Source organism: Solanum dulcamara, chromosome 3, assembly GCF_947179165.1.
Source record: "Solanum dulcamara chromosome 3, daSolDulc1.2, whole genome shotgun sequence".
NCBI classification, from domain to species: Eukaryota; Viridiplantae; Streptophyta; class Magnoliopsida; order Solanales; family Solanaceae; genus Solanum; species Solanum dulcamara.
Genome location: NC_077239.1, coordinates 75445692 through 75462627, shown reverse-complemented (window position 1 = coordinate 75462627; position 16936 = coordinate 75445692). Strand labels below are relative to the sequence as shown.

The following is a 16936-nucleotide window of genomic DNA, read 5'->3' as shown; positions in this document are numbered from 1 at the left end:
ATCACTAAACATAATGTTTAATATGGTGTTATCATGGTGTTGTGGTAATGTATAAGAAAAAAGAATCTTTAATTTATGGAAGTCTAAATTTTTTCCGCCAAGAAAGGGATTGTTTAAATATGGAAGATTTTTATTTTTATTTTTATTTTGAAAAAAATAAAATTCAAATATAGTAAAATTCAAATAAAATATAAAATTCAGAGCAAATTCTAACACCATGTGCAATAAAAAGTCTTAAATATATAATATTCCATTATTATTTTACTTTTTTATCAACAAATATAATAGATGTTTTAAAAAATCAACAAAATAACAAGGATAAGAACGATATGCTAACAAAATAGTTGTATTGTAATGAAAAATGTATGATGATCAATCAAGTCACTAATAAATATTCCTTCCATCTGAAGTCACTAAAATTATCTTAAACTAAAATTAAATAGAATATATTAAAATATTTTTTAATTTTTAATTTTAATGTTGAAATTATAGAATAAATTCTTTAATAGTTAAATAAAAAAAGACAAATAAATTATAAATAAAGAATTAGTTATATACCTTTAAAAATATTTATATTATAAGTAACTAACGAAAGATTTAATACACCGCGTTACACTTGAATAAATAAATAAACAAATCGTTAGGCTGCAGGTTTATTATTTGTCTGCTGAGAGAGTTGACCAGAAAACGCGGGAGTCCACGTGTATTTTGGTACCCGGTTCGTACCCGACCCAAATATCCATTTTCTTCGGGTTAAATATTCTTCTTCTTCTTCTCTGGTCTCAATAGACCAAAAATTCTTGTTCGAAAGTGCCCTAAAACCCCTTTTGTGTGTCTCTCTCTATATATATATACGTATTTATATTTTCTGGGTACTTTCCATTTCTAGGCTTCTTGCACAGGGAAACAAACTCTCAATGGATGATCGTGACGACGATTTGAAAATTCTGCTCTCAGCTTTAAAGGGTACTGTCTTTTTTCAATCCTCTTTTTGTTAATGGAAATCCGATTTGTTTGGTAATTTTTGAATGTTTAGGAGCTGAATCGAACAAGATTTTTTTTTCTTTGATATGTGGAAACTTGGGGAAGAATAGTTTTTAGTTGTTCTAGCTCTTTTCATTTCGTGAAAAGTTATATTTTAGAATGTTGGTTAATTTTACTTTATTGAATCTTGGAAATAAAAAGTGTCAAACAGTTTAGGTCGAGGTAGTGGTATTTATTGTTCTTTTTTTTTTTGGTTTGTGTGTGTGTGTGTTTTTACTTGTTTGTACTACATGTATTGGCATAATCACGTTGAATCTTGAAATAGATGGTGGCGTGTATGTTGGAGAGGAGGATGAGGATGAGGAAGAAGAAGATGACGAGGAGGAGGATGAAGAGGAAGATGTTCATGATGATAATGTAAAGACGGATTTGGCATGCCCATTTTGTTCAGAAGACTTTGATATGCTTGGATTGTGCTGTCACATTGATAGTGAGCATCGGATAGAGGCTAAGACCGGGGTAAACCATACCTATATTTTCTTTTGTATGTTTGGAAGTATTTTTGGCTTTGTCTTTCTGTTTGATAATTTTTAGAAGAGATATTGCTCTTGAACGGATTGAAATAGGATAGGGAGACTAACCCTCAGAGCCCGTTGTTCATATATGCCGCTGGAGCTGATCTTGAAGTTCATTAGTTGTTGAACTTCAGACTTTTAGATTAACCAGTTGAATCAGGTAAAGGTCTTGAGTTTGAGTCTCACCTACCTATCATAAAAAAGATACTTCCAGGTTTCGTGAAAAAAAAGAAATGAGCTGCAAACGAGGGAGTGTAGTGCAGACCTAAATAAATAAAGTAATATGTTCCCTGTAAGCTTTTAAAGACAGTTCACTCGATATAATATGACCAGCTAGTATGAAACTCTATACACTTGGCAAGCAAAAGAGAGGGCTTTGGGAGAAAGGTGCTTTTATTTAATCTACACTGAGCTGAAATCCCCAAAATAGTATCTCTCTCTATGTGATGATACTTGGCAAAACAAATACATATTCAGGTCAAAGCTAATTACATGCTGATTATGGGAGTTCATGCTTCAGTTTTTATAATCTTGGGAATTAGATACAAAAACCTTCAACGGTTTGACATATTGGTGGTCTGTCTCAATCTGAGATCAGTTTGCTTATGGGCAAACGGTTATACTTCAGTGTTGCATGAAATTATCTGATGGCCATCGTATTTTCAGACTTAGCCTTTTGAAGTCTGAATTCTTTTATAATTGGTGTTTCATTGTCTTCAGATATGTCCTCTATGTTCTACCAAGGTGCGAACGAATATGGCTACACACGTCATCGTGCAACATGAAAGTATATTAAAAATATCCTTCACTTCCTATATTCCAATTTATCAGTTTCACACGGTAACGGATAGAGTAAGGAGTTACTATTTTTCATAACTGATTGTAAGAGAATAGCAAATCTAGCTACTACAATTTCTACCACTTGCATATTCTCTTGGTTGCAGTGTATCTTGAAACTTGCACTTGTTCTTCATAGTTAATTGGGAAGATAATCTCGAATTTCTTGGGGTTGAGTGTCAGCTCACTTGCTGAGCTCCCTACCTTCCACAATTGAGTTGGAGGGTTCAAATCCCATTATTAGTGCACATGCATTTCCTCTTTTCCCATTCTCCCTCCCTGATATATTTTTTTAAAAAAATAAATAAACTTTTTAAAAAGATAATATTGAATTTCCCATGTTGGTATCTGGAATAATGACCTTGATATTTGCTTACATGGTGTACTGGCATGAAGTAGTTAAGTGGCTACTAAATTTTGCTCTGTCAACTGTCTGCATAGTTCTCCAATATATTCCTGAGTCATTATGTTTAGTAAAGGTAGTGGCGGATGCCCTTCCTTCTTTTTGTCTCAGTAAAATTAAGTTTTATTAATAAAGCTGCACTAAAAGAACTTTGCTGCTTCCAAAGATTATAAACTTTGCCATCTTTCCTTTTTGATAACTTCCTTCTTTTTGTCTCAGTAAAATTAAGTTTTATTAATAAAGCTGCACTAAAAGAACTTTGCTGCTTCCAAAGGTTATAAACTTTGCCATCAATCCTTTTCGATAAAAAATACAGAAACTTTGACCTCTTTCATGTTTATTGGTTTATTTGAGTTCTTTCATTGAGCATGGATTTGCATCTTTCTGTAGGAGAAACACATGTTATATTTTGTTTATCATAGAGCATGTAAAGCTTTAAGTTGATTCTCCTTAACACAAGCTTAAGCACTTTGCAAAAAGAAACATAAAAATGGTGGATCTTTCTCAGCCTTATCCTTACTGAGAAAAGAGTTGTTGAGTGTTTATTTGGAAAAGAAATCCAGCCATGTTAGTTCTTCCTCAAATATGGAAACCAACCAGTTACTGTTATCATTTGTTGGCAATCAGCAGCCTGCCAAAAGATCTCATACAAGACAGCCCTGCACTTCAGCCGAACCAAGTTTATCCAAGAACAGCCTAGATGACCATATTAGTGAAAGGTAAGAAGGTTATTATGTTTTAATTTCTACAGTTTCTTCATGGTTTGTTTCTCTGTGTTTTTTCTCGTTATCTGCCAACATTAAATGACACTAACTATTATCATGATGAAAAACGACAAGTTAGTGGACAAAAGAAAGCTGGATCTATAGGATTAAGCACCTAATATTCTGCCATTTATTAGAAGCTTGTTTTTCATCAATTATTGTCATTGTGAACTGATTGACGAACAATAGGCTATAACTAAATTTGAACTTAGAACTGGACTTGAACTGATTGCTGAGACAACTGGAGCACACAGGCTTGGTAGATAACTAATAATAAATGCGTCAATTTTTGCTTGGTTGAATTCCGTTAAGTGGATTTCATGGAAATGGATAATTATCTATACTGGGCATTGTTACTTGGATTTTCCTTTGATTGCTGCCTTATTGTAATTGTGCATGTTGCATTTCTGGATTATGCCAGAAGTGAACTCCGCTGTAAGTTAGATGAATTTGAGAACAAGGCGTCTTTAGAAATTTTGCCTATGCTGGATTTGTAGGAGTACTTTACATATATCTCAAATTGTGAGAGAAAACCAAATCCAACCATTTGCAGGGAGTGGGGTAGGAATACCAATGCCTGATCCCTAAGTTTTTGGATTTTGGTTTTTCCTTGCAATGGAAAATGCTCTAGATCCATTTGCTAAAAGGTAAAATGCCTCAGTCAGAATGTTTTTAACATAGAGCCAACTTCGAGAACTCATGGAACCTCTCTTTGTGTGATATCTACCAAATTTATAACTTTCTTATCACAGATGAACAGTAGGGCAATAAAAAGGTGATTTATGCATTTTCTCTTTAAATTCGTCAGAGAGACACCATTTGAGTTTATCCTCCCCAATCTGTTTAGCACCAGGAAAGGTTGAACCTTGATACCTGATGCTTTCATTCACCAGTTCACTCCTTTTCTTCCTAACTTCATTTGTGCTAGATTTCTTCTCGACCTTCATCATCCTTCTTCAGTTTGTCCTTTCATCAGTTTAACGCCTTCCGTTTTTCTAATTGTTCTAGTTATTTGCACATTTATTCATTAGCCCGAACTAAACCTTAACCGACAAAGAAGCTGGTTTATTTTTTATTCTGATGTTCTTTTCCTTGAACTAGTTTAGAGTACGTGCGTCGCACGTATGTGTCGTGTTGATATAAAAGATTGTATACAAAAAATGAAGTACAGAATATTGTAATTAAAATAGTCACTAAGTAGAAAAATCAATAACATTATAAAAAATGTAACAAGAATTCATCCTACAGAAGATTTTATCAAAATCCTAGATAGAAAATTATATTCTTACGAAGTATGTGAAAAAGTACAATACTAAAATTCATGTATAGTGTCTCAAACAATGTATAGCGTTTTTCTTTTTTCTTTGTCGTAAATTTGATAAACTACATATTGATAAAAGAATGCAAAGAAACAATTATTACATAACAAGAATCAAAATAAATAGATAAAATAATTTGTATCATTCAAAACTAATCGTTGCATGAAAGTATAGTTTTTACAATAAATATTAAAAAAATCAAACTTGTTACATGACAAAAATCAGAATAAATAACCACAATAATTTACAACATTCAAAACAAAAAATCATTGCGTGAAATTAAATTTTTACAATAAAAATATAGAGAAAGGACGCATCTGGGCTGAAAAGACGATGAATTAAGACAACCAAGGATAGTTGGAGTTTGCTGAAGAAAATTATTGAGAAATAAGTAATATAATATGTAATCCTTCTTTGAAGAATATACACGACATACTAAATATATAATAAATTTTACACCTAATAAATTCTACACTTAGAAGAATTCTGCATTTAAAAGGAAAATTAACTAAACGCCTAATATTAAAAATAGACATTTAATTTTCCTATAATTTAGACTTATTCCTGTATATCTTATTAGTTTAAAAGTCCTTATTTTTCACTGTGTAAGCCTAATGAATTCTACAAATTAAATATTTCCCACGCCTGTTTAGTTTTTTTTTTCCATGCACTTCCAAAAAATTTATTAGATTTAGGACTCCTCTTCCTCAAGTTAATAATGAAACTTCACTACAAATAAATTCTTTTTATTATTCGTTTTTCATATTTGAGTAATTCTTGAACTTTAACCATAATAGAATAATATAGTTTTAATAGAAAGATTTTAAAAGTAAAATTTTAGTCAATTTTAAGTATTAAAAATATTAAGAGTTCTTACCTGTTACAAATAAGTCAAGATTTAATAACGATAACTTTAATTAATTTCAAAATCATATATTCTTATATAGTTGGGATATTTTATTATTTAAAATATTATTAATATAATAATAATTTAAGAAAGAGTGAAAAGACGATTTTGTCTAAAAGAGATACGTTTAATGAAGGGAAAAAGTTCAATCAACATTTTAAGGGTCTTTATGCTTTTAATATAGTATAGCTTAGCAAGATCAGTATTTTTCCTTCATGAGTCACTCAAGTACAGATAGAAATAAAGATTATTTGAAATTGTGTAAAAAAAAAAGTATAGATAGAAATAAAGATTATTTGAAATGAACATAGCAGGAAGCAAATCTTGTGATGATAAAGTAACATAACAGATGATTGGTCTTTCTCCAAAATGTTTTAGCTTGGAAAGCTAGAAAAAACAACAAGCCGAGAGCTGATGGCTGTTGGTCACGACTACTATCAAAAAGCTCCTATGAAGATGAATATTTCACATGGAAGATTTTTGGTTCAAGTGTTCATGGAGCTGAATTTGGAACTTGAGTGTGTTGAGAATATTAGCTGTGTCTTTTCCTCACTGGATGATTGTTACATGATATCCTAAGTAGCACGTATTATCTTTTTGATTTCCTGCTATCTCCTAACTTTATATGCCTGGATTGAAAAAAGTTTGACTCTTTTTATTTCATTCAAATCCCTGTCAAAGAAGCTCCCAAGCATTTCCTTCAACGGACAAGGATCAGGAAGAGAAGGTCCAGAAATCTGAATTCGTGAAAGGACTATTGTTCTCCACCATACTCGAAGACTGTTTATGAAACTGAACCACCCTGCTGCTTTTCCGTTCTATGGCTAACTAGCACAGACGCTCTTTGAAGATGCTCCTCGATACATGCTGATAAATTTACTAGCAGCTAGAGGCTGTTAGATGGAGTTAAAGCTTTCCTCGTCTCCTATTGACTTACTCCCATTTGGATGACATGGTTGCTTATGTGAAGATATGTCCAGTTGATATGCTTTAGACGTGACTTTGGCATGCTTATTCTTTTTCCTTTTTTCCTGCCAACTGATGTAGCTTATACTATGGCTTCTTGACTTTTTCCGACTAAAAACAGTAGTTCTTCATTCTTATAGTTAGATCCAAAATGATTTGATTATGAAGTAGCATGTTTACAGTTATTGTCACATTCTGCAAAAGAAATTAGATGTAATTCTTTCGATTCATTGTGATGACTATCAGGTGCAAGTTTCTTCAGCTTTGTTGTTGTAGTCCCTCGCTTCATGCTATTTTATCCTTGTGTTAGTCTCGAAGTAGAGTGAATAGAGGTTCAATGGGGTTATGACTTGAATGTCGTTTGAGAATTATCTAACGTGAGTTCTATAAGTTGGGACGAAAAAGTCTTAGAGGTGTTTTACTCACAAGGGTGGCCAAGTTGGTTGAGCATGTGATCTCATTCAATGAGAGGTCTCAGGTTCGAAACTCCTTGCTGCAGAAGTTCTCGATTGTACTCGATGTATACGGCTTGCCTAGTGCAGTAACCTAAAACAAGTAACCTAAAACAAGTTAGTAAAAAACTACAAAATCATATTGTAACATTTTAATCAAAATTGTCGATGTTGGAAGTTAATTATATTGGGATTAGTGTCTTGCCTACAATTTAGTCTAGTAGTACTAAATATTGGCACCAGGTTTTCCTGCAAATAAGTTGTTTTTCCTTCTCACGATTCCATTCATTTTTGCGCTTTGTATATGAAACTGGCTAGCTTCTCAATTAAAAAGTTCATTTGTTCTATTCCTTCAAACTGTGGGTATCCCAGGGAGATGAGTAGAATTTATTTGAATAAAATTACTTACAAGAAGTTGAACTAGCTTTATAGACACAAGAAAAAGAAAAAACTAAAGCTTCATCATTGTTGCAAATCCAATCCTCAGTACTGCGTGGTTACTGAAGAGATTGGTACCTAAATCTCTAAATCCATTGCAGTTGCTACTTCCCTTAAAGTCATTGAACTAGATTCTCCTGCTGTGAAGAAAAAGCGGCGCCGCAGGTTTGTGAAGACAGGTTCTCATCACTCAATATTCAGAGCTGAGCCAACTGATTCACCAGTCCCCCCTATACTTCGAACCACGACTCTTATTCAGGCTTTGGGTCTCTAGCTTCTCACTCAATATTCAGAGCTGAGCCAACTGATTCACCAGTCCCCCCTATACTTCGAACCACGACTCTTCTTCAGGCTTTGGTTCTCTAGCTTCTCTTCTCGGGTTACATAGATCATTTCAGTTAAGACTATATACTAAGCATGCAAGAAAAAGAGCAAGTAAAGTGAGAAATATGACCCTTAAAACTTGATCATAATCTATCGAATAGCAGCACATTTGACGGAGCACAAACTCAGAAAATCATTCAGCTCGCATATGCAGCTCTTGGCATTAACGGCTATAATAAGTTTGGAGATACTTGGTACCATAGACCAAAGTCAAGAACTTCTGAAACAAAGTTACTCCACAACATTCTGAGGATCCTCAGGGCCTATGCAATCTAAAGATGCTAATTTAAGAATATAAGGAAAGAATGCAGCATGTTGGTTGTATGAATTTGACAAACTATAAGAAGTATTTCTCTCAATTTGTATGTGCAATCCAAAATACAGGTTCCAAATTTTTCGCCACTATCACTAGTCAAGAACTTCTGCTCCTGACTGAACAAAGACATCATCCCTATCCATATCAGAACATAATAATGTTTTAGCCACCCTGGCAAAGCAAAACAGGCAGGGTAACAAGGGATGAGGATTCCTGCCACATTTCAGGAAACAAACATAAAGTACAACGAAGCAACTTTTCCACTGAGAGAGTCAAATAGACTCACTCTTTGAGAGTTCTCAGGCCTGTCCGAGCTTTTCCCCTTCAAGTCAAAACAAGAACCTTCCACACTACTAGAATGGAAGGCTTAAGTCTTAACGGAGATATGGATCTTTGCCCAAGCTTTAATTGGTGTCGGAGTTTGGGGTACTAGATCTCAAAACTGTTCAACCGAACCGACAATCTAAACTTCTCCCCACTGATCAGCAGAAAACTAGGAGCATCAACAACTGTCATTTCCATGGAGAATAGTGCAGACGGAAAAACTGGTAATCAGGAAGGATTACGTGCAAGCGCCGAAGCCAACTGTCTGCAGCTTGCAATAGAGAATTTTCTTGCTCGGATTCATGAGGTCCACATGGACTCAAGATTGAGCTTTTCAGTTTGTATGTAGCAAGACCAAATACTGGTAAAGAAATTCTTGAGCATGCATTCACATTTCCAAGAACTTTCCTACCAGTTGCACCATGGTAGCGTGGTTGAACTGTGCTCAAAGCTGGGAAAATGACAAAAAGATTACTTCGGAATAAGCATCGGGAAGTAGAAATACACATGCATAAAACAATGACATATGTTGTGCACACCGAGACTGGACAGGACATACCTCTTGATTGTGTGGACAAAGCATGAAAGGTTAGAAAAGAAGCATCCAGATCCCGCAATGTTGGACCCATGGGTATTCTATAAATTGGATACCTATAATAGACTGTGTCAGTTGCAAACTAAAATGCAAAATAACGGCTTCAAATATCCTCATCATGCTGCAGATTACTCTCGACTCCTACAGAATTTTCAACATACCAAGCCACAGAAATCCAACTAGAAGGAAGTAAATCAGAGCTCCTGCACTTCTTCAGATCTGGAAATTGAGATGCCAAAACTGCTATCTGATAAAGAAGAGAAGTATGCAGAACAAAATACCCGTTTAGGATAAAGATGTAGATTTTTTTCAAACACTAACAAGTGATGTACCTTGTCCGCCAATGGTCTTCGATGATGTGGTTGCTCATGCTCCAAATACTCAAACATGAGTTGCCCAAGAGACTTGGAAATTTCAGCTTCATTGCTCGATGAACCCATGACAGTCTTATCGCTCAATGATAGTCTATTTAGTCGTTGGGCATTTAGATTTACAAGAGTATGCTGGTTCCACAGCCCATCAGAAGAGGATATGGACCGCCTCTCCACTTCACAGTCACTGCTTCCACCACTGCTGGTCTCCCTTGATGATTCAGCATCACCCTCTTCACCAGGCCTGCTGGACAAAACAAAAGGAGCACAAGATACAAAGTAGGATAGATGTTAAATACCCAGCCGCACCACATTCAAGTTACCTTTAGGTGAAAGAAAGAAACATTACCTAAAATATCCAATTAAATTTCACAGTAACAGACAATCATACAAGTAAAACAGACTGTTAACATGTAGCAATCAGTTAATCTGCTTGAACCAGCCACATTAGTAATATTTTTTTTTTGAGATGAATAAAATACATAATATGTTAACAAGCTTCTTCCTCAATTTACAGCATACTCCTGGAGAGCATGTAGATAAGTACCATAAGGACAAGTTTCACCATCATACATGGAAGATGTACCAAGTGCCAAGTTACTTTAGCCACTTCAGAAGCTAAAGTGGGTTTCTAGAGTTCTGAAGCTAAACCTGTTTCTCACTGAACCATTTTCAGGTGCTGTTCCAGGTTGCAGTCTCACGGGAATAAAATAAACCCCAGAACATTGGTCACAGGTATCACAATAAAATAAAAACCCAGAACATAGGAATCCTGCTAATTTGGCGTGTGTGTTCATTACCATGAAATGATAAAATCATGGAACAGATCATGAATCTCTAACAACAAACATTGCACCAGCCTATGGGAAGTGCCAAACAGATAAAAAGTCCAAAGTTGTCTATACAAAATTTTGCCTTGAAACCGAAAAGTTTAGTTTCATGAAAAGGATTAGCAGAACCAACATGAGTTGCATAAGTTAGTTCAGAAACTTGTGAACTGCTGGGTGCCCTAAAAAGTACATCCACCATTTACCAAGCAAGGGAATCGACGAATAACCTATACAGGTAAGCCTGTAGGGTTTAGTCCACCCCCATAACACACCCTTGACAGAGCAGAAGGATATTAATAGTAAAATAAGGAGAGAGAACCATGCGTTTACTTTCAGAAACAAATGTTAATCCAATTGAGAAAAAAATGTTTTACATGGTTAATGAGATGATGTGGAATATACTAAAATACAGCTACTAGTTCAATAATAATGAAGCTTCGAGGGCACCCAGACTAGAATCTCAACAATGCTCAAGCAAGTCATGATAAATGTGATAAAAAAAGGGAAAATTATGCAAATAAGCAAACATATACTAGTTAATTAGCTAACATAGCTATAATTTGAATTAATTACGGCTCACAGCTTAATTTTAGCTGTAATTACGTCGCCTCTCTCCTCTCTTCCTCTCTCTCACCTCTCTCCTCGTTTATACATATACATATACATACACAATTATATGACAGATATACAAATACAATTAGCCTCTCACCTCCCTCTCTGCCCTATCTTGCTCGCCGCTCGCCTCTCTCCTCCTTCTTCCAGTCTTGCTTGCCAGATACACAAATGCATATATATACCATATACAAATTATACATATACATATACAATTATATGACATATATACAAATACAATTAGCCTCTTTCCACTCTCTGCCCTCTCTCCTCCCTCTCCCAATCTCGCTTGCCAGATATACAAATACATATGTATACCAGTTACATATATACAATTATTTGACAGATATGCATATACAATTCGGCTCTCTCCACTCTCTGCTCTCTCTCGCTCGCCTCTCTCCTCCCTCTAACATGTAGCTACGAATCGTAATTAGCAAAATGTAGCTATGGAACATAACTAAGGTATTTTTGAGTGGCTATATGCGAAAATTCCCCTAAAAAAAATTGTGTTGTTGCAACAAAAAAATGTTTATCATTTCATTATAACTTTTTAAAGATTAACAAGTATCAGCAGGAAAACAGAAATTACAAGCAACATACAAAGCTGACCACTAATTTATTCAAAGATCAAATGGAACTTTGATTTATTCATGGAATGAGTCGGCTAAACACAGAGGTTATTGCTGCTTAGGTACTTATAACTCTGCAAGAACTTCTTCCACAAATCAAGTTATGAGCAAATTTTAATCATCAAGTCCACGTTGAATCTGCCGCTGTTGGAACACAACAGCCTCAACTAGTGTAATATGATCGTATTACCTACTATCTATTTATTTTTTTATCATATTACCTGATATTTATTTCATTAACAGCACAAGCTTGAGTTTGTAGTGAGTATGATCAAGAGAGCAAGAAAGTGAAACACCGCTACTTACTAGTTTGACTTCTGAGATATCTTTTCACACAGACAAGGCTTCCTTTCGGGGTAATTGAGGACCGGCAAATGCAAGTACTCAACAGCACATCAAGTGGAACATGAAGGTCTGCTGATGGAGTATGAGTATATTAACTAGTATTTTACTGTTTTATTAGTACTAGTTCCTACCTACGTGCAAAGCACATAGATCTTCAATTAATTATTTATGAAACAAGTAACAACATTATACTCAGTTTAATCCCACAAAGTGAGGTATGGGGACGGTAGAGCATACACAGAGGATTTATGAACAAGCAATAGATTACGTTTATTAAAATTTATATATAATTAAAAGTTATATATAAGAAGAAAGTTCGTTTTACAATGATAATAAAGCGTATTCACTCTGGATATTGAGACCAAATCAATTCAACAACCATTAGAGGCAGGCCCAAGATATGATTATCACAGATGTATTATTACATCTAACATAAATCTATTGTTGGTCATAAAGATGATAATAGCAAGTATATATTATCAATCGATACGTGGTAAATTTAAATAGTAATAGATTTTTTTATTTATAAATATGTTAAACAATCAGCTATCTGAAGTTGGTCTATTTTTTAAAGCAAAAGAAAAAATATTTTATTAGTTTTTTTTCTCATTTTGACTCTATTGAATAATATTAGAAGAAAATGGTAAGGGAATTATTTAATTTTTTTAAAAGTGTTCATATCAATAAGATAAGTTAGCTAAGACGCATAGGTTTATTTCAATGTTCTTTTGTCTCATTGAATAGTTAAGGTATTAATAGTTTGGGAATCAAAATTTAGAAGTAGAATTTGTTTAGAACTCCAATTTCAATGTGGATTTTTGTTATTCACCAAATCAGTCAATAAATTACAGTAGAATTAGACTAAAAGGGTATAAAAGTCTATCAATATTTTAAGGCTATTTTGATCTCACAAACATTGTTTTTCGTGCCTTTTATAATAGTTTAGTTATTAATCTTTATGAGTGTATTAATGTTTTACTTACGATTTTTGCTCCCATGTTAGAGAAGACCAGGAACCATAGATTCCTTTAAGAGCATGTTTGGAATGTCAGTAACTGCATTTGGGCATAATTACACAATTTTGCCATATTGGTTTGACCAAGTAATTGCTTGGTCAAAATGTAATTGAGGTTGCGTAATCACACTCTTCAATTTTTAGAAGGGAAGCGAGAATAGTCGGTTAAATGACATTACCCACGAAGTAGGTGTGGAAGTGAGGATTGATGCTCAAGTCATAGCCAGGAGAGAAAGTTTGAAGTATCTTGGGTCTATAATTCAAGAAACTGGTGAGACAGACAAGGATGTCACACATCGTATTAGAACAGGATGAATGAAATGGAGGCCCGCATCCGATGTCTTGTGATAAGAATGTGCCACCAAGTTTCAAGGGTAAGTTTAAAAAAGTGTTTGTTAGACCAGCTATGTTGTATGAGACGTATTGTTGGCCGGTCAAGAACTCGCACATTCAAAAGATGAAAGTAATAGAAATGAGGATGTTGAGATGGAAGTGTGGCATACTATGTGAGACAGGATTAGAAACAAAGATATTCGGGACAAGGTGGGAGTGGTCTCTCAATGGTGGACAAGATGAGGGCAGAGCGACTTAAATGGTCTGGATATGTCAAGAAGAGATATGAGAGGTTGGCTATAGTGGATCTAGCGAAGAAGTATTGGAGAGAGCTGATTAGATAGGACTTAAAACACATGCAGCTTACTGAGAACATGACTCTAAATAAGAGGATATAGAGGTCAATGTTTGGGTAGAAGGTTAGTAGGTAATCGCGCTAGCTACTTTCCCTTATCAGTTGTTTTTTCTCCTATTTTCTTATACTTCGATTTTATTATTACATGTTGTTTCTTTTTGCTTCAGTTATCGCATTATTTGTTGGTGCTATTGGTATTCTCTACTGAATTCTCTTTTCTTTCTTATTTTGTCATGTTTTACTTGAGCTGAGGGTTTATCGAAAAACAGTTTTTATATCCTCATAATTGTGAGGGTAAAGTTGTTTACACACCACCCTCCCAAACCCCAATTGTGGGATTTCTTTCGGTATTTCACTGGGTATGTTGTTGTTAAAGTCACTAAACGTTCTGAAGTGGCCCTGTTTTATTTTTTCTCCCTTTACATGTGCTTATTATGCCTTCCATCCAATGTGATACCATCTTAACATCCGCATATATACGCTTGTGGTTAATTAAAGGAGAATTATTTAATTTACCATCACGAATTTGACTATATTAAAGGTTAAGTACATCCACAACTTCTAGAAAATAAAAAAAACTATTCAAATGATCTTCATCAAATGCAACCAAAGTATTTCCCCGTTACTTATAAAATTAGATTTTATGTGATAAAAATAGAAGAAAAAATCAATATCTTCGCCTCAAAGAATTAGCCAATTGAAACAATTAACTTAATCCTTGATTCCTTTCCAAGTTACAGCTTGCGATTCTATGTTGTAATCCACTCAAACATAAACTCTTTTTTTCTTTAAATTTAATCTACTCAAACTGAAACTAGCAATTGAAAAATTAAAAAGGATAGCTGAAGTGGCCACCAGTTTAGATGGCATTTGGCAAGCAGAATAAGCATCAAGAGAAATGGCAAATAACTATAGACTAATTAGAAAGACAAATTAGCACAAATAAAGAAAAAGAGCATCAAAAGTTGGCTTACCCAACGCGTGAAGACAGCTTTGATGGATCTATGTACAATTGGATGCCAGATAAGAAAGGTACATAATATTGTATAATTGAATCTTTCCCATTCAACAATATTGGTACACCCACACCATAGACACTCCACTCGCTAAAAGCTTCCCAAAGATCCCCAAGGCAATAATATAGATTTGGCTCTGCTTCCCTGGTTCTACGGCCTCTTACATTCACCTGTCCATCAAAAGTATGATAAAACAAGAAATATTCTTTACTGTGATGCTATTCCATTCTTAGTACAACGAATAAATCATACAATTAACCATGCCATTCAAAAATCAAATTGCACTTGATTCCTAAATATGAGAAATGTGAAGGAAAAATAAAATCTTGAAATCACAATGAGAAATGTTAAGATCTTGTAAACAAAGCAAACAGCATTTGCTTTCTAAATATGAGAGTACAACCACTACCCTTCAATCTCGAACTAGTTCAGTTGGGTTGATATGAATCCTCAGTATCCATTCTGTTCCAATATGAAAGAGCAAGTGTAACGAAAAATAAGAACTATAAATCCATAAGCAGCTCTCCGACATTTGATGATTGTTTAAGCAGAGCAAAAAAAGAAGAAACTGTTATTTTTTAAATCAATAGCTGTATTGTTAGCTTATAACTCAGAGAATGAATGTAGAGCCTCTTCTCCAACTATGAAATAACTCAACAAAGAAAAAGCCTCTTATACCTCAGAAAAATGCTGGGCGGGCACGAAGGGAGTAACAGATTCCATCAAACGATCCAAATTGGTAACATTTATTGGAGGCCTTGGCGGTGAAGCCGAGCATACGGAGGGCGTTTTCGACAATGTGGTAGTATTAGTCGAATCGTCCGAGTCCGTCCGGTTCCCCACTTCAGCTACAACCGCCTCACCTTTAGCTGCTCTCTGAACCGGCTGCTTCTGCTGTTGTTGCTGTTGCTGTTTCTGTAACTGTTGTTGTTGTTGTTGCTGCTGCTGCTGCTGCCGGCGCATAGCCGGAGGGTTATAAAATCGGTCACCGCCATTGCTCCGCGACACCGCGAAGCTTCCAGAACCAGACATTATTTACTTCCAATTTGTGTGTGGTGCGCTTAAAACTAAAATCTATTAAATTGGTGAAATTCAGCAACTGAAAATGGAGAGATTTGCGAAATGAGATTCGAATTGAAGTGCGAAAAAATCAAAATCTGAGACTTCACTGATTAGGGTTTTTGAGGTTTTTGGAGGTTCGCATCAATGACTTGTTGATTTTTCGGAGTTTCTGAAGGCGGAAAAATAAGAAAATATATTTATTTATTTTTATAAATAAAAATGGAGAAGAAAAAAAAATAGAAGCGGAGTTGTGGAGAGGAGAAAAGGACCTTGAGCTTTCCCTTTACTTTCAGGTGCAGTCGTTTAGTGACACGTGTGTACTTCAGCCAATCAGAGACACTGCCTTGACCCGTATTACCTACCCCTCGGTACTTGAATATTCCCATGTGCCCTTTTGGTTCTTGATTTTTTTGCCACAATTTTTTCCTTTGAAAAAAAAATATTCAAATTATTCCGTTTGACATGAGATATGAAATTATAGTTTAAAATTTATATTTAGATAAGTAATTTAAAATTATAATTTTAAATATCAAATTTTATAATAAAAAAATATGATTTGAATTACAAATCATGATTTTAAAAAATTTCATTCAAAAATTTATATTTTGTATAAAAGACCTAATCATTTTTAAATGGCATAATACATAAATATGACTCTTAACTTGACTTCAACTGACAATTATGACCTCTAACTTTACGAGTACACAATTAGGCACTTTAACTATCCAAAACTTGAACAAATAGACACATTCGTCCTACATGACATCCTACATGGCAATTTTGTGTCCTATGTGGCGTCCTGCGTGTATTGTGCTACATAGGATATGTGTGTCTACTACTTGTTTAATTTTATACAAGTTTAAGTGTTTACTTGTGCACACTCAAAGTTGAAAGGCATAGATGTGAAATGAGACAAAGTTAAATGGCATATTTATGTATTATGTCTTTTTAAAATTTTATATGAAAAAGGCTTATGCTTGGCATGAAGAGATTCTATTTATCATATTAACGGATTATATTAAAAAAAAATAGTTAGTTATTGTTATTGGTGATTAGTGGATCTTTATAAAATTTTATATATTTAAAAGTTTGTAGACACAA

At 34.4% G+C, this 16936-nt stretch overlaps 2 protein-coding genes across 4 annotated transcripts; one reads left to right on the top strand and one right to left on the bottom strand.

Moving 5' to 3' along the window:
* Positions 1-770: 770 nt before the first annotated feature.
* LOC129882979 (protein DEHYDRATION-INDUCED 19-like) lies at positions 771-6994 on the top strand. 2 transcript variants are annotated; one of them, XM_055957506.1, is made up of 5 exons: positions 771-966; positions 1310-1503; positions 2280-2357; positions 3265-3518; positions 6471-6994. In XM_055957506.1, the coding sequence occupies exons 1-5, from the start codon at positions 918-920 to the stop codon at positions 6577-6579; spliced, it is 684 nt and encodes a 227-aa protein (XP_055813481.1). In that variant the 5' UTR covers positions 771-917; the 3' UTR covers positions 6580-6994. The 2 variants fall into 2 exon arrangements, with proteins under 2 accessions (XP_055813481.1, XP_055813482.1); XM_055957507.1 differs by having other exon boundaries at positions 772-966; positions 6474-6994.
* Positions 6995-8097: 1103 nt separating this feature from the next.
* Positions 8098-16035, bottom strand: LOC129882978 (uncharacterized). 2 transcript variants are annotated; one of them, XM_055957504.1, is made up of 6 exons: positions 15452-16035; positions 14732-14943; positions 9597-9882; positions 9426-9511; positions 9229-9320; positions 8098-9120 (listed from the first exon to the last, which is right to left on the bottom strand). In XM_055957504.1, the coding sequence occupies exons 1-6, from the start codon at positions 15803-15805 to the stop codon at positions 8858-8860; spliced, it is 1293 nt and encodes a 430-aa protein (XP_055813479.1). In that variant the 5' UTR covers positions 15806-16035; the 3' UTR covers positions 8098-8857. The 2 variants fall into 2 exon arrangements, with proteins under 2 accessions (XP_055813479.1, XP_055813480.1); XM_055957505.1 differs by having other exon boundaries at positions 9597-9879.
* Between the last annotated feature and the right edge of the window lie 901 nt (positions 16036-16936).